Here is a 24,776-nt window from a genome sequence, read left to right on the forward strand (position 1 = left end):
GGATTTAGTCAGACGAACCCATCTTTTGAAAAATGTTACTGAAAAGTTATAGTATCATTAAAACGACCCAAATGACGCCACATTCACGATCAAATGAAATTGTCGGTCAATCAGTTCAGTTCAACCGTGAAGTAATGCTGCCATCTGCTGCCTCACACAGGAACTGTAGGAATCTCTTTCATTGAACTTGCACTGTAACATGCCTTAAAACAAAATACCTTATTCTTCACGTACTTTAATTTATTACACAGTCACTTAACGATTTACTTACCTTATAATTGTTAAAAAGCACCACTATTGTAAAACGCGTTTTCTCATCTAAATTGTCCAAAGTCACCGTGCGAGCTTCCGTAGTAGTTAGCAATGCATCGAGTTGCTGTAACATGCTAGTGTCACGTTAGCTTGACAGTTTGACCCAATGAAGCCCTTTAGCTTTGCAACAAAAGCGAATACTTTCTATTAACCCACACGGTCCATTTCCAACTCATATTTGACTCTCTTTTTTTTTCGGCACCAACAGGTGAGTGTTATTTAATTTACATAAAGACGTAACGAATGTGTCCCGACACAGTGCTCTCAAAAATGTTACCAAAAGTTGAGTGACGTAATGATGATCTCTCAATGTTAGTTATAAATCTACTCACTCAGCGTGAAATGTGGGCCTGATTTGTTGGACACTAATGTATTATTCTGTAAAAATGGTGGGTGGGGAAAAACTTAATCCGAATCAATATTTTTTTCTGTTTTTCAAACACAGGATGGAAATAGCAAAATGATTTTTTCGGACATCTTAACAGTTAAAATTAGTTGAATGAATGCAGGACTTTATGTTTTGTTTGTTGTTAATGTCGTGTTTTTTTTTTTTTTAGGATGTCTCCCAAACCTTTATCCAAGTTGTTTAAAGGCATCATTATTGTTGAACTTGTTGGCGTCTGTGGCGCATATGCACTCTTCCACACCATGAACACCAGCCAAGGTGTGTTTACACACACACGCACACACAGAATAGCGTCATTAATATTCATTATTTTGTTTTGAAAGTAATAGAAATGGTTTCAGATTTCAGGAGCACGATGAAGAGAAGGTTTCCATCCATTCTAGAAGGTGAGCGAGAACGCAGCAAAAACACACGTGATGCTTTTTGCTCTGTGACAGGAAATGATGTCATCCCATCATCCTTACTCACTGCCTGTTCCAATCCAACCAATAACATCGCCCACGTGCTGAACGTGTTCTCCTGTCAACAGTTTACTACAAGTCCAACGAGCTGGCAGGCGTACACGGCGTGCGGCAGAGGGACCAGCTGGATTGGGAAGGGGGCGGCGGCGACTGCTGACGACTACTTCCTCTTCCTCTTCTTCCCCGCCATCACCGTCGTGGTCTTGTTGCCGCGTCCAAAACGATTCCTCTTGTTGAAAGTGGCCTTCTTCCTGCGCATCGTCTTGGCGTCACGGTCGTGCATCCAGTCGTCGCGTTGGCTCTCCCACTTCAGCTGCTTGACACCTGCGCAGGAAGTCGCCGCCATTTTGTGAGAAACTTTCCGAATAAGGACAATTTGGTGTCACGAGCTTGTGAAAAAACAATAAAAAGGTCCCAGGTTTGAAAAAATTGGGATTCCTCGTCGATTATTTTCCAGTTCCGACTCCGACCAGGGTCATTATAGTTAAAAACTAAAACGAAAATTCAAAGTACACGAAATAAAAATGTAAATCCTTAAAAAAAAAATGAAATAATTGAAACATCTTATATTTTTAAATCTAACTAATAACTATAATCACAGTGAAAATGTCCTTCATCTTTGTTGATTATCTTGCATTAGCTTTCACGATTCATTTTGGTACAAAAAAATTATACTCCACAAATACTCTATATATTAAAAAAACAAACTAGCTAAAACTAATTAAAACTAACTGAATTCAAAATCAAAACGATCTCTAATGAAAAATGCATCCGACCCTTTGCTGTTACCTGCTTTGTCGGTGTTGGCCATGGCGTTGATTCCGATGTTGTCAAACTTGGCGCCGGCGTTGTCGTCGAGCAGGCAGCCAAACTTGATAAAAAAAAATTAAGGAAAAAAAAAAGTTAATGATCGCAATAAGCCATGAGGGTAAATTAAAAAAAAAAAAAAAGTGCATCTCTATGTGTGACCTCTCACCTCCTCTGCCGTTGTGGACATGCCCGTTCCTTTCTTTTTCTTCTTTGTTGCTTTGGAGCCTGACAGAAAGACGGGAAAAAAAAAAAAAGAGTCAAGTTGACCTCGAATGTAGAAAAATCATCTCCAAAGTTAACAAATGAGAACAAACCAAAAGTTTGCGAGAAGTCCAGCTCTTCTGTCGACTTCCTTTTGACTTTCTTGGAACGCGGCGTCACGACGGCAACCTCATCTTCGTCATCTGAGGAAGAGGAGATGATGAAGACGTCGATTCTAATGAACGTCAATTTTTTGGGACACGGAAAATTTATAACCCCCCCCCCCACCCCCCTCCTAACTTTTACAATAAATAAAACAATTGAATACAAAAAGTGAAATCAATCCAGAAATGAACAACATTTGATCGTTTGTAGACTCACCGAAGTCAACATCTTGGTCCTCATCGTCATCTTCAAGCTCTGGAACAGAAACCATAAGTGAATGCTTCAAGTGCTTATTCACAAAAAATGCTGACAGAAAAAAAAATAAAAAATACCGTCTCCATCATCATCATCATCATCATCATCATCATCATCTCCGTCAGGTTCCATGAAAGTTCCTCCTTCTTCATCCAGGTCTTCCCCAAAGTCTCCCTCGTTCATGCTGCCCAGCGACACCTCGTCGTCGTCCAGGTCGTCCAAGTCCGAGCCTTCAGAGTCGTCCGTGTCCTTTTTGCCGCCTTTTTTCTTTTTGCTGCTCGACACGTTCCTGGTATGTTGAGAAATGGCGCGATTAGCATGCTAACACGCTAAACGCAGCGTAAATGACACAAAAAAGTATACACAGCTCGTTCAAACGGCCGCATTTTGTCAAGCGCACCCACGGCAAAAAAATGTTAAGCTCACCCGGCAAAGTCCAAGTCTCCGTCTGGGAACTCGGTGAAGTACGAGTCGGCTTCGCACGAGTCTGTTGAAAACAGAAGACTCGTCAGCAACGAGAAGAAGCTGACGAGGGCGAAAGTGGCAAAGGAGTCGACTGACCGAGGATCTTCTCAAACTCGTCGTCGTCCACGTCCTCCACGCTCTCGGCGTCCTCGTCCTTTTTGGGCCGACGGAGTTTGTTCTCCAGCTGACGCTTCTTGAAGAAGCTGCCAGGCAACAAAAACCCAAGACCAGCTCGCTCACAATGCTTGAAATCAATTGAATAACCCAACTAACAAAAAAAAAAAATATATATATAATATATATAAAATATGTATTGTAATAAGCTTCAAATATACATTTTATAATAAAATAACAATTACATTAAGACATCTTACATTGTAGTAAGTCAGTATTTCTAAAACAATAAAAATGAAAAAAAATATATTTAAAAAAGTTTAATAAATTAATATGCTGTACTAAAAAAATCATTAGGGTCCAATCATTATTATGATAATAATAATAATAAGTTTTGTAGTTACTTTTTAAGTTGATAATTTATAAATTCCATCCAATAATAATAATAATAATAGTATTTTAAATAAATTATAATCATTAAAAATATTTGTTTTAATTATAATTCCAAATTTTTTTTTTTTTTTTCTTCTCCAGGAGATAATTCCAATTCTAATAATTTAAAAAAAAAAACAATATAAAAACAAGTCAATATTTGTTGTTAAGAGACATAACGGCATCACCATGGAAACCTGTTTGTAAACAACTAACAAATTAGGCCACACCTCTTAAAGGGACACATCCAGCACAAATACTAGCGTTCCAAAGTAGGACTACGGTTTTAGAATAGGGTTTCAAATTAAGGTTAGTGTCTCACAATGGGGTTCCAAAATAGGGTTTGAGTTTCAAAGTAGGGTTAGTGTTTGAAATTAGGGTTTAAAATCTGGGATAGGGTTTCAGAGTCGGGTTCCAAAATAGGATTAGGGTTAGAAAAGTCGGGTTGTAAAGTAGGGAGACAATTTATAAGAGGGGTTCGGGGGTAGCAGGCGCCCCTTACCCCCGCTACAGTCCAAATGTAGGACCTCCCTCAATTTGATTTCGATGACACCTCACTTTTATATAGACACAAATTCTCAAATCTTACCCCCCAAAAACAGTCAATCGTACGTGCAATTAAAAGAAAACATCCCTCCAAAACAAGACGTTGAAGTGTGTCAGCAAACACAAAACGAAAAGAAAAAAAAAAACTCACCGATAAAAGAAGATTTGGTCCACAGGAATCTGACTTTCTTCTTTACACAGAAACTCTTCACTGTTCACTAAACACACACAAAAAAAAAATCAACAAAATGAAAAGTGTGCTTGAGAACGACTATGCAGTCAAATTCATGAATAAAATACAAATCAAACTAAAAGTGAAAGTTGTCACCTGCTAAAGACCTGCCGTGCGATCTCTGTTTGGGCTGCAACACCGCGTCAGCGTTCTCTACAAGACAAAAACGGCACCGTTTTTTTTTTCTCCATTTCATGTTCAGATTGTTGTTTCTTTGCGGGGACCAAGTTGTGATTACGTTTGCCCCTGGTCTGTTTGGGGTTTCGGAAGACAAATCTGTCGAGGAAGCGCATGAGGGTGAAGTCCTGCAGGGGGTCGCCAGAGTACTGGATGAAGTCGTCCTGTCCACATTTCACACGTCAAACATTTTCAGTCACTTTAAACTTCTCAGGGGAAGAACAAAAAATGTTTTCCCAATGAAACCAAAATATGTGAGAGGAGAATTATGAATGCATTTGTCTCACCTGCAAGAGAGTTTTTGCAAAGAGCGACACGGACGGGTGGAAGTGCAGCAACAACTGAGGAAGGAAACGGGAAACATTCAAAAGACTACAAAAATGGATTCTTGGAATGTTTCATAAAGATTTCAAGACCGCAAAAAATGACAAAACTACAAATATGAATGCTTATTAGACTGTAAAAATAATACAAACATGAAGGCTTCACGCTTTTTAAACATTAAAGGACTACAACCATGGAGTCCTCAAAATTATATGCATGGAAAAAAACTACAAACATGAAGTCCATGCTTATTATAAATGGGAAAACTACAAAGTCAGAGTCTTTTAATACTTATTGGGGATTTAAAAAATTACAAACATTAAAGGACTACAAACATGGAGTCCTCATAATTATATGCATGGAAAAAAACTACAAACATGAAGTCCATGCTTATTATAAATGGGAAAACTACAAAGTCAGAGTCTTTTAATACTTATTGGGGATTTAAAAAATTACAAACATGGAGTCCTCATAATTATATGCATGGAAAAAAACTACAAACATGAAGTCCATGCTTATTATAAATGGGAAAACTACAAAGTCAGAGTCTTTTAATACTTATTGGGGATTTAAAAAATTACAAACATTAAAGGACTACAAACATGGAGTCCTCATAATTATATGCATGGAAAAAAACTACAAACATGAAGTCCATGCTTATTATAAATGGGAAAACTACAAAGTCAGAGTCTTTTAATACTTATTGGGGATTTAAAAAATTACAAACATTAAAGGACTACAAACATGGAGTCCTCATAATTATATGCATGAAAAAACTATAAACATGAAGTCCATGCTTATTATAAAAGAAAAAGCTTCAAAGTTTGAGTCTTTTTAATACTTATTTGGGGGTAAAAAACAAAAACAAACATTAAAGGACTACAAACATGGAGTGTGTGTACGTTACTCACTCTGTGAAGTTCCCACAATGTGGTGTGCGCTGCGCCGCAGAATAACGGATTCCTGCTCTCTGGGTCGTACTTTCCAATTTGCTTATCGGCTGTTGACAGGAAATCAATCAATCAACCAAGAACATCGATTAATCAAAGATCTTGTGATGACAGCATTTGTGTGTGTGTGCGTAAGTGAGTGTGAGACGGACCTTGTAGGTTCTGATGATGTACCCACGACGCCGCAGGCTTGGACCCCTGCATGCTTGTTGCGGCGACCTCCATCTTGTCGGCGTCAGTGAAGTGCTCCTCTTCATCATCATCATCTTCATCCTTTTCTTCAGGGAGGTCTTTGAACGCCTCTTCTCCATCCTCAGTAAACAAAAACGTCCCGAAATGTTGTTTTAAAACATTATAAAAAGGTTTGTAATGTCGATTTTGGACGTTTCGCCTACATCGTCCTCCTTCAGCATCGTCTTGAGCTCCGGCTTGGCCCGCATGACCTCGGAGACGAGGAAGAGGGCGCCGCAGGCAAAGTTGGCTCCTTGCTCGGCGCTGACCTGCAGCAGGCGCTTGATGAAGGCTTTGATGCGACGCGGCACCGTGTCGGCCTTCAGGGATTTGTACAGCAGGTTGAGGAACATGTTCTGGCGGGTCGACGTCGACAGACCCGCGTCCAGAAGCTTCCTGCGGACGAAGAAGAAGAAGAAGAAGCGAGAACGCAATAAGGTCAGCAGCATCTCAACTCACTCCGCACTTCACTTTTAGATGTTCGGTCGAACTGAACATAAAAAATATTTTGTAAATACACTACTTTATCAATTATCCTATTGATTATTTGAGTTATCAGGTATATCAGAAATTGGCTTGCATTATTAAAGGGAAGTCACCTGTTTTCTGAAGCTGAGCTGTGATTGGTTGTTACCTGAGAAACTATGAGGTCATTTTCACACCGTAGTATCTGTGATTTTCAATGTGAGCGGTGCTAAAAAGGCGGGGCCTGGTCTTGTGGGTGACGTGGGCGTCAGAGATGAGCCGTTTTTGTAAATTCTGTCACCAGTCCATCTGGCCTTGGGACTTTTTCTGTTTTCAAATTATTTATGGCTGCAGATATGCTCCCATTTGTTATTGCTGTAACCAGATTTGAATTTAGTATTCCTGGAATATTGGATCTATAAAAAAAAAAAAAAAGCTGTATATTACATTTTTATGAAGATTTTTTTTAATGCTTCATTAATTTCTGGCGTGTCAACTATAATCTGTCCATTACTGTTTTCAACTGTGGCAATGTTTTGTCTCATTCTGTAACTTGTCATAATGTTTGAAAATATTTCCCTCAAGCAACTCAATCTTCTCTTTCAACCTTTGTCTTATAGCTTGTAAATCAAATTATCTGACCTCTTACGTCGGCCGTAAAGGTTTGCTTGCCATGTTCTTTTTTTTTTACTGTTTAAGCGATTGGAAATTCACAGGCAGCCGTATCTGCCCTTTCCCAAATTGGGGACATTATCCAAGTGATTTGAATAATGGCTGCAGCCCTGGCTTACCTGTACAAGGCGCCGTAGTAGCGGTCGGAGAGGGTCTGCTCGGCGTTCATGACTTGGAAGAGCAGCATGAGCGCCTGCACGGCCGTGTTGAACTTGACCATGTGGACCACCTTGAAGAGCGTGTCCATCTGCTCCTTGACCTTCTCGTCCCCAGTGCTGGCGTACGGGTACGCCCGGTTGACGCCCGTCAGCAGCGCGCTGAGCATCTTGGACTCGACTATCTTCTTACTGACGCAGGCGCGGAAGAACGAGAAGTAGACGGCGATGAGCTTGGCGGCCAGCGCGTCCTCCTCGCGGCTGAGCAGCACTTGGCTGAGGAAGCAGACGGCGTAGTATTGAGCCTTGGCGCTGATGTTGGCGCGGAACATGAGACGCTCCACCTCGCAGCACACCACCACCTTCATGTTGGGGTGCTTGTGCAGCAGCGTCTCCAGCAGGTGCGAGGCCTTGGCCGCCAACTTGAACTCGGGGTCGCCCAGCTTGTTGACCAGCTGGATGAGCAGCGCCCGCTCCTGCTCAGGGCGATGGCACAGGAGCTCGTACGCGGTGGTCAGCCCCTTGGCCTTGGTGGCCGGCACCGTGTCGTGAGCCACCGCGTCTAAGCCGGCCACGAACTGCGCCACGTGGTGCTTCAGGTGGTGCTCGAAGTACCAGAGGATGAGGCGGCGGTCGCGGGCGTCACGGTTGCCGCTCGCCAGCTCCTCCAGCTTGTCAAACGGGTGCTGGTCAAAAGGCCGCAGCTTCCTGTTTTCCGGCAGCAGGTCGGACAAGAAGAGCTCCCGCAGCGTGTCCAGTGCCATCAGGGCCATCCGCCGGTTTCCCTTCATCTTCACCATGGACACCAAGTTCTCCACGTGTTCCAGCATATGCACCGGAGCGTCCTGGATCAGAACCGTCATGGCCGCCATCCTGTCGGCAAGAACGCCCTCGGATACCACCGTCTTCATCCAGGCAGAGTTGGCTCCTTTCTGCAGCGTTTTCTTGCTCTTATACAAATGCACGTCCGCTTCGTAGAGACGCTGAGCCAGCGTCTTATAGGACGACACCACGCTGGGATCCTGCGGGGCCGTGGACCCCTCTGCGCTGTATTCCTGGTCAAACCATTTGCCTCCAGGTTTGACCAGAAGGACATTCCTTTGATGGAACTCAAACACATTCTGTTTGCCTCGTTTCCCAGATATCGGCGCCGCCCCTTTTGTCTTCTTCTCCTTCTTCTGCTGCTCAGAAGGCTTCTGCTTTTCAGAAAGCTTCTGCTGTGGTTTGGTTACATTTTCGACAGCAGGTTTCTCCGCTTTCGACTTTGGGAGCTCCTTCTTCGGAATGTCCTTTTCTTCTGTCTCGTCTGAGACGCACTGTAGCTTGGCAAGATCCCGGACGCCCAATTTAGTGATGAACTTCTCCAGTTCACCTTCCTCGAGGTCATCTATGGCGCCTTGCTTCCCTCCGTCCACCAACTCGTTGGACGCGTCCAAGTTGGACAGGAGCATAAAGTCAGCCTGCGGACAACAATTCGGAAGTTGCAGTAAAGGAGTTCAATCAGTACTTCTTTCACCAGACTCTTTTACGTCAATATGTACAGAGCATTAGTACTTTAGCCACCACTTTTTATCTGACAATTCGACTTGCTTGCTTGAAGTCACCTGAGTTCCACCGAGCAGTAAAACTTCCTCCAGGTTGAACGCGCCCGCCTCCTCCTGGCGTCCGCTGTCTGCTCCGTCTGCATGATTGTCCCCTTCGTCGTCGAGGTTTTCCGCCTCCATTTTATTCTTTCCCGACCACATTTTGGCCGCGTTCGACTTTTTTCTATGCTTGTTTTTGGCCGCCATGCTGCTAACATGAGGATGCCTAACCCGGAAGTGGAAAGGTTGACGTAAAGAGGTCGTTTCCGCACAAGTTTTTTTTTCTGTGAAAGAAACACACCAAGGTTGTAATACTACGATAAAATATTACATTGTGATTAAAATATTCTCACATAAAAGGTAGATCGTTTATGTTTATTTTCCGAAATAGGACGCGTATAATTGTTTTACAAAATACAATACAAATGAACCAAACAAACTACTGTATGCGTAACCACAGTTCGTCCAATCAAATGGCGTGCTTGCCCTTGCCGTTTAGTCAAGTTTCAACAAATGCAGACCAAATTTTCAAAATAATTCAAACCACGCCAAATATGAACCACAGCCAGGATACACGAGGCTTTAAATTGAAAGCAATGCACATCTTTGGTTTATATTTAGTAAATACAAAAAAAGCACTGCATAATTTCGTAAAGTAAATGGATAAAAATTTCTTAAAATGAGTATTGCAATTTTTTAGTTGTGAAAGGACAGCGGATGTTTTTGTCATCCCATTGTCAGGCGCGTGTATGGCAGTGTTAGCTTTGCTACAAGGACTTTACAGGTCAAAATAATCAAGCATAATATACTTTTTTTTCTTTTCCTTTTGTACTTGAAACGAAACCATCATTTATTCACGTTTTGCCTTGGTTTGCGTGACGCACTTGTGGCTAACCGTGCTAATGCTAACGTTTCCGGTGAATGTTGATACGTGTGCTCAAAGTGGCACTTAACACACTTTATTTAAATCGAAAATGAGACTTGAGTGAGCGTCAGAGTTTCTTTTGCTTCACATTTCGAGAAATGAGGAGCCTTTGTGCAGCCAAAACACAACTGCTCGGGTTGATTCATTCTATCAGTCCACTGCCATCAGGTAAGAATTTGGACAGTGCAGATTCTCCACTTAAAATAATTAATTCCACAAAATGGTTGATCAGCTTTTGTATGCACTTACTATGCATTCATTTAAATTACTTTTTCCTTGTATTTAAATGAAAGCGTTTTATGCATAATAATACAAAATATGCTCACGAGGTGCATCTATTGTATTTATTTACTAGGGCAGGGGTGCTCAAGTTGGGTCCTCGAGAACCCCTATCCAGCCTGTTTTCCACGTTTCTCTCCACTAACACACCTGATTCATGATCAGGATCGTTATCAGGCTTCTGCAAAGCTTGCTGATCATTAGATTCAGCTGTGTTGCAGGAGGGAAACATGGAAAACAGGCTGGATAGGGGCTCTCGAGGACCCAACTTGAGCACCAGGGCTTTCTCTTATTCCGATGATTATTTAAAAAAACGTTTTTCTTGTCAGTGCGATGGCGAGCGGCGACCAGCAGACTTTGGAGCTCCTCATCTTTTCCTTCGGAGGAGGATGCAAGCGGCTCCTCCATGCTGCGACACCTGACGTCCAAAATCAAAGCCACCGGGCCCATTTCTGTGGCCGAATACATGAGGGAGGCGCTCACCAACCCTGTGATGGTGCGTCGGCATTGTTTTCATTTTCACCTACAATGAGACACTTCATACTTGATCTTGTAACTTCAGGGATATTACGTGAAGAAGAACATGCTGGGAGCCGAAGGAGACTTCATCACGTCGCCAGAGATTAGTCAGATCTTCGGCGAGGTCCTGAAACTTTTTCACCACAAAGCCACCAACAACTGCTTTTTTTTTTGTTAGACAGGTATGATCTTAAAATATAACATAGCTACTTTTTTTTTCTGGCTGTTCGTGCAGCTGCTGGGCGTGTGGGTGGTCAGCGAGTGGATGGCAGCGGGTCGACCCAAACAGCTCCAACTGGTGGAGTTGGGACCCGGGAAAGGATCTTTGGCCAGTGATATTCTCAGAGTATGACTGGATGGCCGCACCGTTTTTTTTCTTTCCATGGACAAAGAATAAATTAAAAAATCCTTGCTAGCGCAGGTTTTTGCTCAGCTCCAGCCTGTGCTGAGCGCAGCTTCAGTGTCGCTGCACTTGGTGGAGGTGAGTCCAGTTCTGAGTCATCTGCAGGCGGAGACTCTGATCGGGACCGGCAGCGAGGTCGAGCGGGAGGATGAGCCCGTTTATCGGTATGGCCAAACCGCCACCGGCCTGCCTGTGTCCTGGTACCGCCGCTTGGAGGACGTCCCGCCCGGTAAGGCCAAAATACAACACCCTGCTACATCGTTGATTTGTAGTGTAATTTTGCAACAACATGCCGGGCAGCACTGAGCTATACTGTAAGAAATGCAGCATAATTGACTTGTTCACTGTCAGCCATTTTAGAGCATTTCAAATGGACTGCCTAATCTTCATCATCCATTGCTGATCCTCAATCTTAAATCGCCGCCATCTATCTGAATTTCAAATTTCAAAAATGTACTTGACAAAATATCTTCTGCGCAGAGTAAAAGAGGTCCCCCCTTAGCTTAGCATGAGGCTAGTTAGGGGAATTTTTGGACAAACTACCACACAATAAATAAATATGTCATTCAATTAAAAGTGGGTATTGACTACATTGAGCTCATTATTATATTACTAACGTTAAGTTCATTTTCTTGTCCAGGCTTCAGCATCTTTCTGGCTCATGAGTTCTTCGACGCGCTACCAATACACAAGTTCCAGGTACCAACAAGATTTTTTTTGCATGTCACACGTCACAACTTAACTGCCTGGGGACTTTTTGTTTTTGGTATGAAAAAATTTCATTTAAAAAAATAAAATAAAAATAAATATATATATATGCATTTGAGTGTATTAGTGAACACCACATGTAATCTACAACTTAAGTTTGTGCCTTCAGGACATCCTTACTGCTTCTAGTTTTTGTTTTCTTCCCTTGGTGCTAGCGGACCGAGCGAGGCTGGCGTGAGGTGCTGGTGGACGTGGACCCCGATCGGCCGGGCCGGTTGAGGTTTGTGGTGGCGCCGGCGCCCACCCTGGCATCAAGGACACTGCTGCAGGTCCGTTCCCTTTCCGGTTCTGTGGTTATCGCTGTCACAACAATAGTTTGTGATGTCACAATAATATTGAAAGAAAAAGTGGAATGAGTGGGTGGAGTTAGGGGGTGTGCAAACTTTTATGCTCAAGAACCACATTTGATTTTCAGATGATGGATTGAGTTAAAAAAAAAAAAAAAAAAAAAGTAACTTTTTAAAATGTAAAATGAATTATTTTAAATAATAAATTCTATTTCATATTAAAATAAATGATCTGTAGTATAGATAGAAAAATGAGTTCTATTTTTTGCGTGGTAAACTTAAAATGTTTGTGTGTGTGCGTTACGAGCAGGCTGACGAAAGTCGAGACCACGTGGAGGTCTGCGCTGAAGGCGGCGTCATCATCCAGCAGCTGGCGCGACGGGTCGCCAAAGATGGCGGCGCGGCGCTGATCGCCGACTACGGTCACGACGGCACCAAGACGGACACCTTCCGGGTAGAACCACGACGCCGGGCTGATCTCTGATTGGCTTGCGATGTGTGATGTCATTCCATTTGTTCTCATCAGGGGTTCAAAGGTCACAGTCTCCACGACGTGCTGGTGTCTCCCGGCATTGCCGACCTGACGGCGGACGTGGATTTCAGCTACGTGCGGCGCGTGGCGGGAAGGGGCGTGGCCTGCTTTGGACCGGTCGCCCAGAGGACGTTCCTGAAGAACATGGGCATTGATGTGCGCATGCAGGTAAGTGCGCTTCTGACATGATCGCTAGTAGAATGACAAGTCACTTTAGTAGTAGTAGTAGTAGTAGTAGTAGTACATGTTACTTGTGAGGCACAACTGTGAGCTAGTTGACATCTGCATGCTACTAGTACTAGTGAGGCACAACTGTGAGCTAGTTGACATCTGCATGCTACTAGTACTAGTGAAGCACTAGCTCTTAACTAGTAGACTTTTATGTCACTAGTGGTACTAGTAGCACACAGTTATTAACTAGTGCCGTTTTGCTTAATAGTAATAGTAGTAGTGTTTCTACTAGTGTGCCCTAGTTGTTCCACTAGTGCATAGAAATGACAGAGTAGTGGAAGTAGTGAAAAAATGTACTAGTAAGGCAAGGCTCTTCTAAAATTACTAGTGCTCAAGAATGAGAGCAAAGAGCGTAGTTGAACATGGAAAATTCAGTACACTAGTCAAACATCAGTAGACTTGTAGAAGTACATGTAACTAGTGAGGCCCAACTGCACTAGTTGACATCTGCATGCTGCTACTAGTACAAGTGAAGTGCGAGTTCAAAACAAGTCAAATTTTAAAGTGCTAACATCTACAACTTGACTAATAGTAATAGCAGCATGCAGATGTCAACTAGTGGACACATTTTGCAACACTAGTAACATGTAGCTGCCCTACTAGTGCGCCCCAGTTCTACTAGTGCTACTATCGAGCGGAAATGTCGTTAAGTAGTGGAAAAACAAATTTTCTTATGAATGAGAATTAAGAGCACACTAGTACAGAGTTCAGTGCACTAGTAGGATATGGAATAAATGCTCAAACGACTTCTCTCGCCCCGTTTTTCCCGCCCAGGTCCTGCTGAGGAACAGCGACCAGTCGTCCAGGGAGCAGTTGATGTCCAGCTACGAGTTCCTGACGGACGGCGCCAAGATGGGCGAGCGCTTCCTCTTCTTTGGCTTGCTGCACCCCAGCCGCCTCGTCCAGCCCAAAATGGCCACCGGACTCAAGCTGGAGAAGAAGACGCCGGCGCAGCCGCCCGTCGCCGGATTCACCGAGATCCGATTCGCCTGAGACCTCCACGGAACCCGAACACATTCTTCAAAACGCAAAAGAATAAAAGAGTGAAGTGTTCCGGGAACTTTTTCGGACTACGCTCATTAATGTGTGTCTGGTTTCTGAGGGGCTCCTCGCAAAAACGTTTGAGGGGCCCGCCCTGGGTCTGGGGGTCTGGGGGTCTAGGGGTCCTCCCGGTCCAGACGGGGCGAGGTCGCGCGTTGCGTGCCATGCTGGCCTCTATCGTCTGCAAATTCCTTCCAGCGTGCGTCGTCGCTCTGATGCGTGATGTAACGCTCGCCGTGTCGCGTTTCCAACTCCCGAAGGTCCTTCCAGGTGTCCAAGTCCTGGAGGACCAGACACGAGTCCGACTCAATCCAGGTAAACCAGATTTAGCATTTTGGAGGTGTTCTACCTGCAGCCACGGGTGACTGAGAGACTTGTCCACGCTGTAGCGCTTCCTCATCTTCACCTGCAGCAGGTTGTTGATCAGGTCCGTCGCTATGGAGACAGCGAATGGCGGAAGCAAACGGACCTCAGGACCAATCAGAAGCTGAGTGGACACTTTTTACGCTCTGATGCAGACACGAGCAAACCTTTGGAGATTCGTTTTAGTAGTAAACGTTTCATTCACATTTTTGAAATGTTTAAAATTAATGTGAACAAATTATTCAATAAAATATTTGTTTGAAATGTATACATACATTTTGACTATTTGACTTATAATGGGCTACTTTATTCCCCCCAAAAAATCAATTTACCAATTATTTAATTGATCGTTTGCCCACCCCAGATCAATACACAAAGTAAAATTAACTTAGTAAAAATTAAGCATTTTTACATCAAATTGGAGTATATTCAATGTATTTATGAATTTTTTAGATTTTCCTTTCCTCATTAAATTGTTCTTTCGGTGCTTATCAATTATTTTCTGAGAGCGGCACTGCCACCTACTGTAGTGGATGCGCAATTACGCTATATTTTAGTCTGTAAAAAACTTGACTAGTAAATAATCACAATAATTATTTAATAATATTGAACTAATTCTAACTAATATTTAAAAAAAAATATGGCCTAAGAATCAGCGTCAGCCACGAGTTGTCTCTTTTGGCCGCATAGTTTGAGAGAAAGAAAGAACCTTCCGGATCTCCTACCATCCTCTGAGATCCCCTTCCACGGACTGGGCGGGTACATGAAGGCGGCGTTCTGGATCTGGTCGTTGATGTCCTCGTCCTCGTTGAAGGGAAAGGTTCCACTCAGGCTAACGTAGACGATGACGCCCACCGACCACATGTCCAGGGAGCGGTTGTAGCCTTTGCTGCGAAGAACCTCCGGCGCCAGGTAGGCCGGTGTGCCCACCACCGAGCGGCGGAAGGACTTTTCGCCGATGATGCGGGCGAAGCCGAAGTCGCACAGCTTCACCTGAGGAAGAGGAGGAGCAAGGGAAGAAGACGAAGAGAAAGTTGTTGCTGTCGTGCTTGTACCTGAGGCAAAGGCTCGTCTGAGGCCAGGAGGACGTTTTCAGGCTTCAGGTCGCAGTGGACGATGTTTTTAAAGTGCAGATGTCTGAGGGCAACCAGGATCTGCACAGAGTTGAAAGCAAACACGGTGAATCAGCATTTAGCTGTTATGCTGTGTGCGAGAACATTTGATGGAGCGATTCTTTATAACGCTCACCTGCGTCACCAAGAACTTGGTGAGACGCTCTGGCAGCCGACTCTTCTCGCTAGACAAGATCATCTCTAACATGTCACCGTGGAGCTTCTCCATGACCACAAACACCTGCTCGGGGGTCTCGAACATGCAGTCCAGGTTTACGATGCCGGGGTGCTGCAGGTTCTGGAGATGGAGGGAGGAAGAGAGAGAGAGGATAAATAAATACATGGAGCCCTCCGTTGCTGCAATACGTTAGTGTGTCCGCCATGTTGGATGTGGCAGATCAGCCCAGATTTTTCAATACATGTAACGCCGATGATAAACATTGAAATATTAATACAATATGTTATCTGTGTCTCTAATAACCAGTACCTGAAACGTAGATGTGACAAAATGTGGATTTTCTAATTATTAAACTTTAATGTTTACATTTAACTCAGTTTGATAAATGGTTTTGATATTACGTTTTTGCCACATTCAACATGGCAGCGACATTGACGTACAATTCGGGGGTCTGTCTTTTTGATACCTGCAAGATGGCCACCTCGTTGCGCAGCTGGCTCTCCTGCTTGGTGGGGAATCTCATCTTGTCGATAATCTTGATGGCCACGTTGCGACCCGTCTTTCTGTGTTGGCCTGACCGGAACCACAACAACATGCTTGACATCATCATAAAAATCCAAAGGAAAAAAAAACGCATTGCACATGAAAATTTCTTAAAAATCGCACCTCAATAAATGTTCTAAAAGAAAACTGCTCTTAAAGCTGAAACGCAAATGTTATCTACTGTCATGAGGAAATGATTCCTTAGTGTACCACTAGAGGGAGCCCGCGCACCACAAGCACACACTGACAATCACTTGTCTACATCACGTTGCTCTATATGACAAAAAAAAAAGACATCTCACCTCCGTACACGATGCCAAACTGTCCCGACCCGAGAACGTCATCAGAAAAGATTTGATAGACGGAGCTGATGTCCTGAATGAGGATGAGGAAGATAATCATAATCAAGATGAAGATGAAGATGATTTTCCATGTGTGAGTGAGTACTCACTACATTCTCTTGGATCTGCGAGTTACAAACTGATATGCTGATGGTCAACGTCTCTGTGGACACAACAAAAGGTCATTTATTATTATTTAGTTTAAGTAAAACCCATCTCCACTTCCTGTTTACCAAAATAAAGGCAGAACAGTGCCTGCCTCCCTGCCAGCTAGTGAATTTCCATCATCGATTCGGCTGCTCTTGTGTCGGCCTTGCTTACATTTGGGTCAAATGTTTTACACACAACTTTTATTTATTCACCCGTGATGAGCACTTCCTGTTCCTGGAACGAGAGCTTCCTGCCATTTGGGGCCGGTCTGACATTAAAAAAATAAGTGTGTTGCATAACGTGCATTAGCGTAATGGCGTGTATAATGTGATTGCAAATGGGGGAGGTGGGGGGGGGGAATCCGCTAACCAGGTAAAAAGGCCTAAAAGGAGTTAAAGCTTTCTGTTAATTCCACACAAAAAGCGAGCGAGATGAGGCGTAAAATCCCCTGAAATCCCTTCAATCACTTCAGTGGGGCTGACAGTTGTTGTCTCATGGCGGCTGTCAAGGATCAACATCGCCATCGCTGAATCTAATCTCGCTTCTGACCGATTACAAATGGCAACACAACCAACGTTGCTCTCCAAGCTATATTTTTGTCACTGATGGCTCACCGTGGCCCCGCCCCTTTGCGGCGCCCAGGCTGGGTTTGGGCGTGAGGGGCATCATGGCCCGGCGTATGGCCTTCTCCCAGCTGCGGCCCGTTTCCTGAGCCGCGCCGCCGTCGTCCTCGCCGACGTAGTAGACGGCGCCGGACGCCAGGACCAAGCGGAAGCACGGAGCGCTGCTGCCCGCCGCCGGTCCGTCGATTTCCTGCGACGCCTCCACGCGCAGGATCTCGGACAGCGACAGTTCCTGAGGCCATACAACGGCACCGTAATGCTAGCTTTAAGTCGGGTCTAAAGCTAGTCTGGGACTAAATCTCATCGAGTCTAAATCTATTCAAATCTAGTCTACAACTAAGAGATACTAGATCTAGGTTCAAGTGTAGGACTACATTTGATCTCATCCAAATCCTAAATCTAGTTTAGGTCTAGTCTAGTACTGAAACTTATTTAATTAAGTATGTCCATTCATTCTATGTACCGCTTCTACTCAGTAGTCTAGTCAAAAAAATAGTCTAGGACAAAGTTTCATAATGTAATCTAGTTTAGTTCTAGTTCCAAATCTAAATACAATTTAGGCCTAGACCAAGACTAGTCAGCATCAAGTCTGATTTTAACCTATGACTGACCCTGGTCTAAATCTAGTCTAAGCCTATCCTAAATGTAATCTGGTCTAGGTCTAAATCTAGCTGAAGTCTTGCCTGAGTCTAAACTAGGAACTGGTCTCAAGAAAGGCCAATCAAAGTGTTGTTTGTGTTTAAATATAGTCCAGATCTAAATCTAGTCTGAGACTAATATTTGAGGAATGTAGATGGAAGTCGGGTCTAAGAAGTAGTCTAAATCAAGACGTTCAAGTCCAGGGTGCGTGTACCTTGTAGAACTTGGCGCCACTGTGGTTCTGGAAGAGCGTCAGACTTTTGCAGTCCAGACACCAGAAATGTCGCTTCCTCTGCACGGACACGCCAAAGTCACATTGATACACACGCTTGTACATGTGTGTGCGTGTATACTCACCATGTTGTCATGACTACTGTAGTGGACCATCCAACCTTCTTTGACCACAGTGGAGCTTCTCCTCTTTGCGTGTTTGATGGACTGAACCACTCGCATCAGCGGGATGTTGCTGCTGCTTGACGGGCTGCTTGCGCACGCACACACACAAATACACACCTGGTTTTAGTGTCTTATTTTTATCATTTTAACTTGATAAGAGTCTACCAGATTACTGCCACCTACAGGACAGCATTGGCGGAACAACCTAACATGGCGATTTTGAATGGACGCGCACATCACCTGATAGCTGGCGCCACCTCGTCTTCTTTCTCGCCGTCCTTGCCGGATCCGTCGTTGAAGATCTTGCGCTCCTCCAACGCGGCCCCTCGCTCCTGCTCGTCGGCGCTGTGCCCGCCGTCGCTGCCGCCGTCGCCGTTCTCCACCTCAATGGCCGACTCGCCGTCCAAAGTAGGACTGGATGCCCCCCCTCACATACAAGACACCCGTCACACGCCACACACAAAGTCACATGACCGTGTCCATACTTGACGCGGACTCACCCCCGTTGACGTGGACCTCCCCCATGCAGTCTCGAGGAACTTTGTCCGCGCATCTCTTGTGGCAGTTGAACTTACAATCTGAAGCGGAGGCGACACGTCAGAAAGCTCCCGGAAGCTTCGCCCGTGCGACGTGACGAGCGCGCTGACCTTTGCACTGCAGGCCTTGTCGGAAGACCAGCAGACGCTTGCAGTGCTGGCACGCGGTGGGTCGCGCGTACGTGCGCACCGAGAACGTGTGCGGCAGCTTCACGCCGCCCGGGACCGGCTTCTCCATCCAGGCGGCGCGGCCGCTCGGCGTGCGATTGCCGGCGCCCAGCGGGGGGCGCTGCTACTCGCACGAGACGCAAAAATATTAGAGCAACATGACCAGGAAGTTGACAAAACCTTCTGTAGGGATTGTTTGAAATTAAAGTCAGAATTATTAACTTGACTGGATATAATTAAATAATAATTAATACTAATAAAATTAAATGTGCAATAACAAAAAAAAAGTTTTATACTCTTGTTAACATCAAAATGAGAAAAAATAAACCAATAGAAATATGACGGCATCTTTTAGACAGTAATTTCCTAATGATAAAATTAAAGTTAAAGTTAAAAAGATGTCCTGTACTGTAAAAAATGAGCGTGATATTGATTTGTGTTGAGGTCGTTTTTCTGCCACTAGATGGCATAATTGCATTTGTAAGACGTTAGTGACAGCTTAGTGCATTTTTCTTTTCATATTATCTTATCTTTTAGTAAGTAACTTGTGAAATTCGGCACATTTTAAAAATGGTAAAATACAACTTCGCCCCAGCCTCCACAAATATTTGCATTATTAAATTTATTACTACTAAATTTTGACACGTGTCTGCCTCATTGCGACAGGAATTCTGGGGCGGAGTAAGGGGCGGTCATTAATCGCGCATTTAAAAAAAAATGGTGGCGTTAAAGGAACTTTAAATTAACTCAAAATTAACACACTAATTTTGACACCCCTAGTTAAAAATACTTTTTTTTTTGCAGCAAATAAGGAAGCAAAAAGAACATTTGGACCAATCAGACACTTTCACTCCATGGAACAACTGGCTTCACGCACGCACGCACACACAAAGTAAATACACTTAATGACAAATGACCAAGTGTGACCTGCTAATGATGAGCTGTGTGTGTGCGTTTGTGTGTGTGTGTGTGAAGCAGGATGGAAAATCCAGTGCTGTGCCTCCAGGCGCTGTCAGTGTGTGCGTGCATCTAATGGTTGCACAATCCAGACGAGCTAGCACGTGAGCGTGTGCTTCATTACACCTAAGAATGTAGCATCCCACAAAGTGACATGAAAATGGTCAGCACCTCATCCTGCGGCGCGCTGCACGCCTTGAGGAAGTCGACCGAAGGCGGGCGCGAGAGAGGAGCGGCGGGACCGCTCAGGGAGACGTTGGAGGCTCGTCTCCTCTTGACGCCGCTGCACTTGTTTGGAATCTTCAACGCGCAACGCTTGTGGAAGTTCAGACCACAACCTGCACATAAGTCAAGAAAAGCAAAATAAGAGAGTTGGAGCACACTTTCACATTAATGATATGAATTTGGCCATCATTGTTTGAACATCGGCTATGTCAGATTTCCGGGACAGTTTATGGACATGTATGACTTGGAAATTATGTTCATTTAATTTCTACATAGATTTTTTTTTTTTTAAATAACAAATATCATATATTTCAGGAAAGTAGTATCACATGTGAATAGAAGTCATTAAAAAGATTCCCAGAGATTAGATAAATGTTGTGTACAATAAAAACAACAAAAACCCCAGCATTGGCCCCTGTGGGACACCACACTTGGATTGGTACGCACCCAATCGTACAAACGGCAATCTACTAATGAGATATGACTTAAAACATTCCAATCAAATGGATTTCTTCTGACACCACTTTTGTCTTCCCTTTTCAAATTTTTTTTATTTTTCATTCTGCCTTTCTCTCAAATTTTTGACAATTTTATGGACATAGGGCATTTTTTTCCTCTCTTCTTCCTTTTTTGGACATTTTATGGCCATTTTTGACTTTTTTCCGATTTTTTTCCTATCAATTTTCTGACTTTTTGGGGTGGTAATTTTATGGACATTTTAAGGTAATGTTTGGGATTTCTTCTTTTGTTTTTGGGCGTTTTATAATATTAGTTACCTTTTAAACATTTTTTCCCCGCCCAAAAAAAAAAAAAAAAACTTTCTGACTTTTTGGCCAATTCCAAAGACATTTTATGGTTACATTTTCTGTGTGGCAATTTTATGTACATTATATGGTAATTTTCTGCTATTCCTCTTCTTTTTTGGGCATTTTACGGTCACTTTTAGGACATTTTTAAATATTAAAAAAAAACTTTTTCTGACAATTTACAAATTTGGACAGAATTTTTTTAAATCTAAATCATTAATTCATTTAAAGTATATTTTATCTAAAACATTCAAATAAATATGTATTAACAATTTTTTAAAAAATCCCCGAGATCCACATGGATTAAAGAGCCACATATGGCTCCAGAGCCGCAGGTTGCAGACCCCTGGTCTAGTTCCAAGTCTTGCATTCAAAGTTGAAGCAGCCACGTTACCGTCACATTTGAGACCCTGGCGAACGAGCCCCCACAGCATCTGGCCGCAGTGATCGCAGAAGGCCGGCGCGCGGTACGAGTGCACGTAGAGCACGTGGGGGCAGACCTGGAAGTCGCCGGACGAGGCGAGAGCTGCGATCAAAAGAACACGAGGTCACCGATGGAAAGGAGTTTCATTTGATGAAGCGCGGCGGCCGTCCTCTGACCCGACACAACCGCCTCCACCAGGTCGCCGTCGCGTATGTCCTCGGCGGCGGTGACTCGCTGCAGGATGTTGTCCGAGTTGAGGTCGTGGCGGAAGAGAAGGATCTTGTCGTGCATACGCAAGAAGCCGCATTCTGGGAACTGGAGTGGGAGAAGAGAAACGTGCAACGTCACCATCAACAAGTCAACTCAAATTTATGGCTACGCACAATGTTTTCGTCTTCACTGAAGCTAACGTGTGTTTGGAATGTGGAAGGAAAAACACACACTCAGAGTAGTTAAACTGACACTACAAAGATGTGAAACATTAAGCTGACGTTATTATTTTGCCCTGTATTTGACCTCTGGAAGAAAGAAAAAAAACAGGACGCCATTTTAGTGCGGACGTCTGTTAATGGACATGCGAGTGTTTAATGCACACGGAGTCGGTCTTTAATCCGCCATTAACCGGGCCACATGCACACACAAACATACGCACGCACACACAAACTGGCCGAGGTCACAAGAGGCCTCCGGGCTGCGCCGTGACCTCTGAACCCGTCTGTCGGGATGGAAAGACAGTGGTAATGACGCGTGAGGGCCTGACAGCTTTTGACCAGCGGGGGGCAGCACAAACGTTGACCATCAGACTTTTAAGCAAACGCTAATCCTATAAAAGGCAAACACAAATATACACACACAAACACTCACGCACACGCGCACATTCCAACCGAGGAACATTCAAGTATCGCGGGCCAACGGCCAAACATCATCGGCATGCGCTGGGAAAATCTCAACTTCCTATTGACTCTTCATGCTTTGCTCTGAGTGCTATGCTAACATGCTAATGCTAATCTCACTATACATCGCTGGCGTTTATGCAAACACGACGACTGATTTCCTGCTTAGATTTGACACCATTTACATGAAACGCAAACTCACTTCCTGTTTCCCGGCTGAGGTGCAAATCAACTTTTTGGTTCTGCTTGCGATGGGAAAACGGTTCCTATTTCTCTCCTCTAGGGGGCGCCACAAAAAGAGCGCAGGCCATGCAAATCTTCCCGGCTAAGAGCTGCGACATGTGTGATGTCCAAGGTCAAAGGTCAAGTGAAGATTTCGCCATCTTGAACGTCACTGAACTCAACTGTGCACCCGAGCAGCACTCGGCCTTGGTCGCCATGGCAACCAGTGTATGAAGGGGCAGCCAGTGGACTGGAGTGTCCTTACGTCGCCACGGCAACACTTGTTACATGTGTCTCACACACACGCTCATACACTTATATTCACTCACATTCACTCACACACACAGATGTATATTCATACTTTCTGTCATACACATTCACACTTACTTACGGATTCGCATCCACACACTCGCTAAAAATGGGGAAGCACAACTAGAAAGTTGCGGTTGATTGCGCTGACCAAAGAAGAAGTACTTGATGATCATACTTTTGCAGTTTTAAATGTTTAATCGTAGTATGAATGCATTCTGAATATAGCGCCAGCGAGCTGAGGAAACACAAGCGAGCGTGTTACCGACTTATCGACTTCATTTGTACCTTGTGATCGACGACGGCGCAAACGAGCTCGACGACGGCCGGCAGAGAGAGGTCGGCGGCGTCCAAAGTCAGCGGCTCCCGGGTCAGTCCCATCTGGAGAAGGAAGGAGACGCCATGAGCGGAGACGGGCGACGGCGAGGGAGCCGGTGGGGAAGGCGGCGGCGGCGAGCTGCTTTCAGACGACATGGACGACTGCCGGTGGCGTGAAACAGACTCGGCCTGCTTGTCCTCCTTGACGTCCTCTTGACATTTCTCAGGATGCAAACATCACTTCCTGACGCCAAGACATGTGCACTGAAAAATGTGAAATGACTTTAACAAATACAGTTTATTCTTATTATTAGTAGTAATACTTAATACTTTGCATTAGAAAAATCTAATTAACAAGAATTGATGCACAAGTGATGAAAAATGAATAAAAATATGACTTTTCAAACATGATGCACTCAATTATTGTATCAATTCTGGTAAGTATCATGTAGGCGGAAATGCTTCAACCTGATTAAATATTAGCCGAGGGTCCTTGAACGCCTCATCTGCGATTATCGTTTGTTGGCAAAAAAATAAATAAAAGTTCACTCCAAAGTGCTCAATCGCAATTTGTTTCCTTTCTGAGTACTTGATGGCAAAAGGAGAAGTTAATGACACGCGTCCCCACCTCACATCAGCCCGACCACGAAGAAGAATGCTGAACTTGCTGGCGGTCAACAAAGTGGCTGGGCGTCATTTGAACGCCGGTTCCGCTCGCCTGAATTTCTACAAAACACAAGTGCCCTTTGCTTCTGCTCTGAGCTGGAACCCGAACTCCTTCCAGTTTCCACTTTGCTCCCTTTGTCGGCAGCTCCGCAGAGGCGTAATGTCCAGATGATGCGCTTTCCGAGGAACCAGACATACCATGACGTCACCGATTTGCCCCGCTCCAGTCGTTTACATATAGTTTTGGGATTAATTTAGAGATATTTTTTTTAGAACCACAAAACACTTTTTTTAATCAAATGTCGCAGTGAACATTAATAAATGAGCCGTGTTTTTTTTCGGTTAATTTTTTTTGTCTCTGTGTCTTTCTCGTTAGCGGCGTTAGTTTTGTTAAATGATAAAATGGCGCTACCTGCTGTACATTAACGAGAACTGCACCATTTCAATTCCACACTTTTGGACACTGCAACGTTCTGAAAGCTTTACTGTTGATCTTAAGTTTTGTTCATCTTTTAAGACACCAGCACAAACAATTTATACCAAAAGAGCGAAAAAAAATAAAACTAACAACTCGGTAAAATCTTGACTTTTAGCGCCATTCGCTGTGTATGGGGCTAATTACTAGCTAAGTGCTAAAAATGTGCCGTACAGGTAAAATCACAAACATTAAAATAAACCTTTTTTTTTTTACCTTGACCTCCACTTCAACTGGGCTAAATATATTGAAACCGTTGACATCTGTACATCCGTCAATCTTGTTTTCTCTGTACAATCGTATTGCCGTCAAAACACTGTCAAATCAGCCGTTGGCCTTCAAAATACAACTTCCGCCCAAAAGGAAGTGAAAAAATGCAAGATCCATGACTATCAAATCTCGCAAATTGTACCGATGCCCTCACATGAATATTTTGTCATTTCGATGAATATATGAGTTCGAGTCTTAAGTTTGACGACATCGTCTCTTAA

The 24,776-nt window shown here is 43.9% G+C and overlaps 3 protein-coding genes across 5 annotated transcripts; 1 reads left to right on the forward strand and 2 right to left on the reverse strand.

Annotated features, from left to right (window-relative positions):
• Nucleotides 1–344: 344 nt before the first annotated feature.
• LOC144039154 (protein CEBPZOS-like) lies at nt 345–1,395 on the forward strand. The gene is made up of 4 exons (XM_077552160.1): nt 345–520; nt 870–976; nt 1,060–1,104; nt 1,248–1,395. Exons 2-4 carry the CDS (start codon nt 871–873, stop codon nt 1,334–1,336), a joined length of 240 nt encoding a protein of 79 aa, XP_077408286.1. The 5' UTR covers nt 345–520; nt 870; the 3' UTR covers nt 1,337–1,395.
• Nucleotides 1,007–12,098, reverse strand: cebpz (CCAAT enhancer binding protein zeta). Its single transcript, XM_077552155.1, has 18 exons — nt 11,971–12,098; nt 8,978–9,240; nt 7,338–8,833; nt 6,246–6,477; nt 6,003–6,162; nt 5,812–5,900; nt 4,864–4,917; nt 4,638–4,740; nt 4,496–4,552; nt 4,319–4,385; nt 3,172–3,278; nt 3,037–3,097; nt 2,688–2,899; nt 2,572–2,610; nt 2,304–2,393; nt 2,156–2,214; nt 1,969–2,050; nt 1,007–1,503 (listed from the first exon to the last, which is right to left on the reverse strand). Exons 2-18 carry the CDS (start codon nt 9,161–9,163, stop codon nt 1,340–1,342), a joined length of 3,258 nt encoding a protein of 1,085 aa, XP_077408281.1. The 5' UTR covers nt 9,164–9,240; nt 11,971–12,098; the 3' UTR covers nt 1,007–1,339.
• Nucleotides 9,313–24,637, reverse strand: LOC144039153 (serine/threonine-protein kinase D3-like). Of its 3 annotated transcripts, XM_077552159.1 has the most exons (19): nt 23,773–24,003; nt 23,115–23,408; nt 21,579–21,717; nt 21,373–21,504; nt 20,119–20,285; nt 18,934–19,114; nt 18,787–18,864; nt 18,527–18,713; nt 18,248–18,371; nt 18,105–18,182; nt 17,243–17,483; nt 16,589–16,641; nt 16,440–16,512; nt 16,061–16,167; nt 15,553–15,714; nt 15,360–15,458; nt 15,030–15,297; nt 14,291–14,376; nt 14,058–14,222 (listed from the first exon to the last, which is right to left on the reverse strand). In XM_077552159.1, exons 2-19 carry the CDS (start codon nt 23,298–23,300, stop codon nt 14,058–14,060), a joined length of 2,526 nt encoding a protein of 841 aa, XP_077408285.1. In that variant the 5' UTR covers nt 23,301–23,408; nt 23,773–24,003. The 3 variants fall into 3 exon arrangements, with proteins under 3 accessions (XP_077408284.1, XP_077408282.1, XP_077408285.1); XM_077552158.1 differs by lacking the exon at nt 23,773–24,003 and adding an exon at nt 24,502–24,637 and having other exon boundaries at nt 9,313–14,376; XM_077552156.1 differs by having other exon boundaries at nt 9,313–14,376.
• Nucleotides 24,638–24,776: the final 139 nt, after the last annotated feature.

This window comes from Vanacampus margaritifer, chromosome 19 (genome assembly GCF_051991255.1).
Source record: "Vanacampus margaritifer isolate UIUO_Vmar chromosome 19, RoL_Vmar_1.0, whole genome shotgun sequence".
Classification (NCBI taxonomy): Eukaryota; Metazoa; Chordata; class Actinopteri; order Syngnathiformes; family Syngnathidae; genus Vanacampus; species Vanacampus margaritifer.

Excerpts from the sequence above, each read along its gene's own strand:
- LOC144039154 (XM_077552160.1), top strand. The coding sequence starts at position 871 with ATGTCTCCCAAACCTTTATCCAAGTTGTTTAAAGGCATCATTATTGTT. Across the intron at positions 977-1,059 it reads CACCATGAACACCAGCCAAG|ATTTCAGGAGCACGATGAAG; the intron begins GTGTGTTTACAC and ends AAATGGTTTCAG. Across the intron at positions 1,105-1,247 it reads GTTTCCATCCATTCTAGAAG|TTTACTACAAGTCCAACGAG; the intron begins GTGAGCGAGAAC and ends TCCTGTCAACAG.
- cebpz (XM_077552155.1), bottom strand. The coding sequence starts at position 9,163 with ATGGCGGCCAAAAACAAGCATAGAAAAAAGTCGAACGCGGCCAAAATG. Across the intron at positions 3,279-4,318 it reads GACCAAATCTTCTTTTATCG|CTTCTTCAAGAAGCGTCAGC; the intron begins GTGAGTTTTTTT and ends GTTGCCTGGCAG. Across the intron at positions 2,611-2,687 it reads TGATGATGATGATGGAGACG|AGCTTGAAGATGACGATGAG; the intron begins GTATTTTTTATT and ends TTTCTGTTCCAG.
- LOC144039153 (XM_077552158.1), bottom strand. The coding sequence starts at position 23,300 with ATGTCGTCTGAAAGCAGCTCGCCGCCGCCGCCTTCCCCACCGGCTCCC. Across the intron at positions 18,714-18,786 it reads GGAGGTCCACGTCAACGGGG|GGGGGGCATCCAGTCCTACT; the intron begins GTGAGTCCGCGT and ends CTTGTATGTGAG. Across the intron at positions 15,298-15,359 it reads CAGACGAGCCTTTGCCTCAG|GTGAAGCTGTGCGACTTCGG; the intron begins GTACAAGCACGA and ends CCTCTTCCTCAG.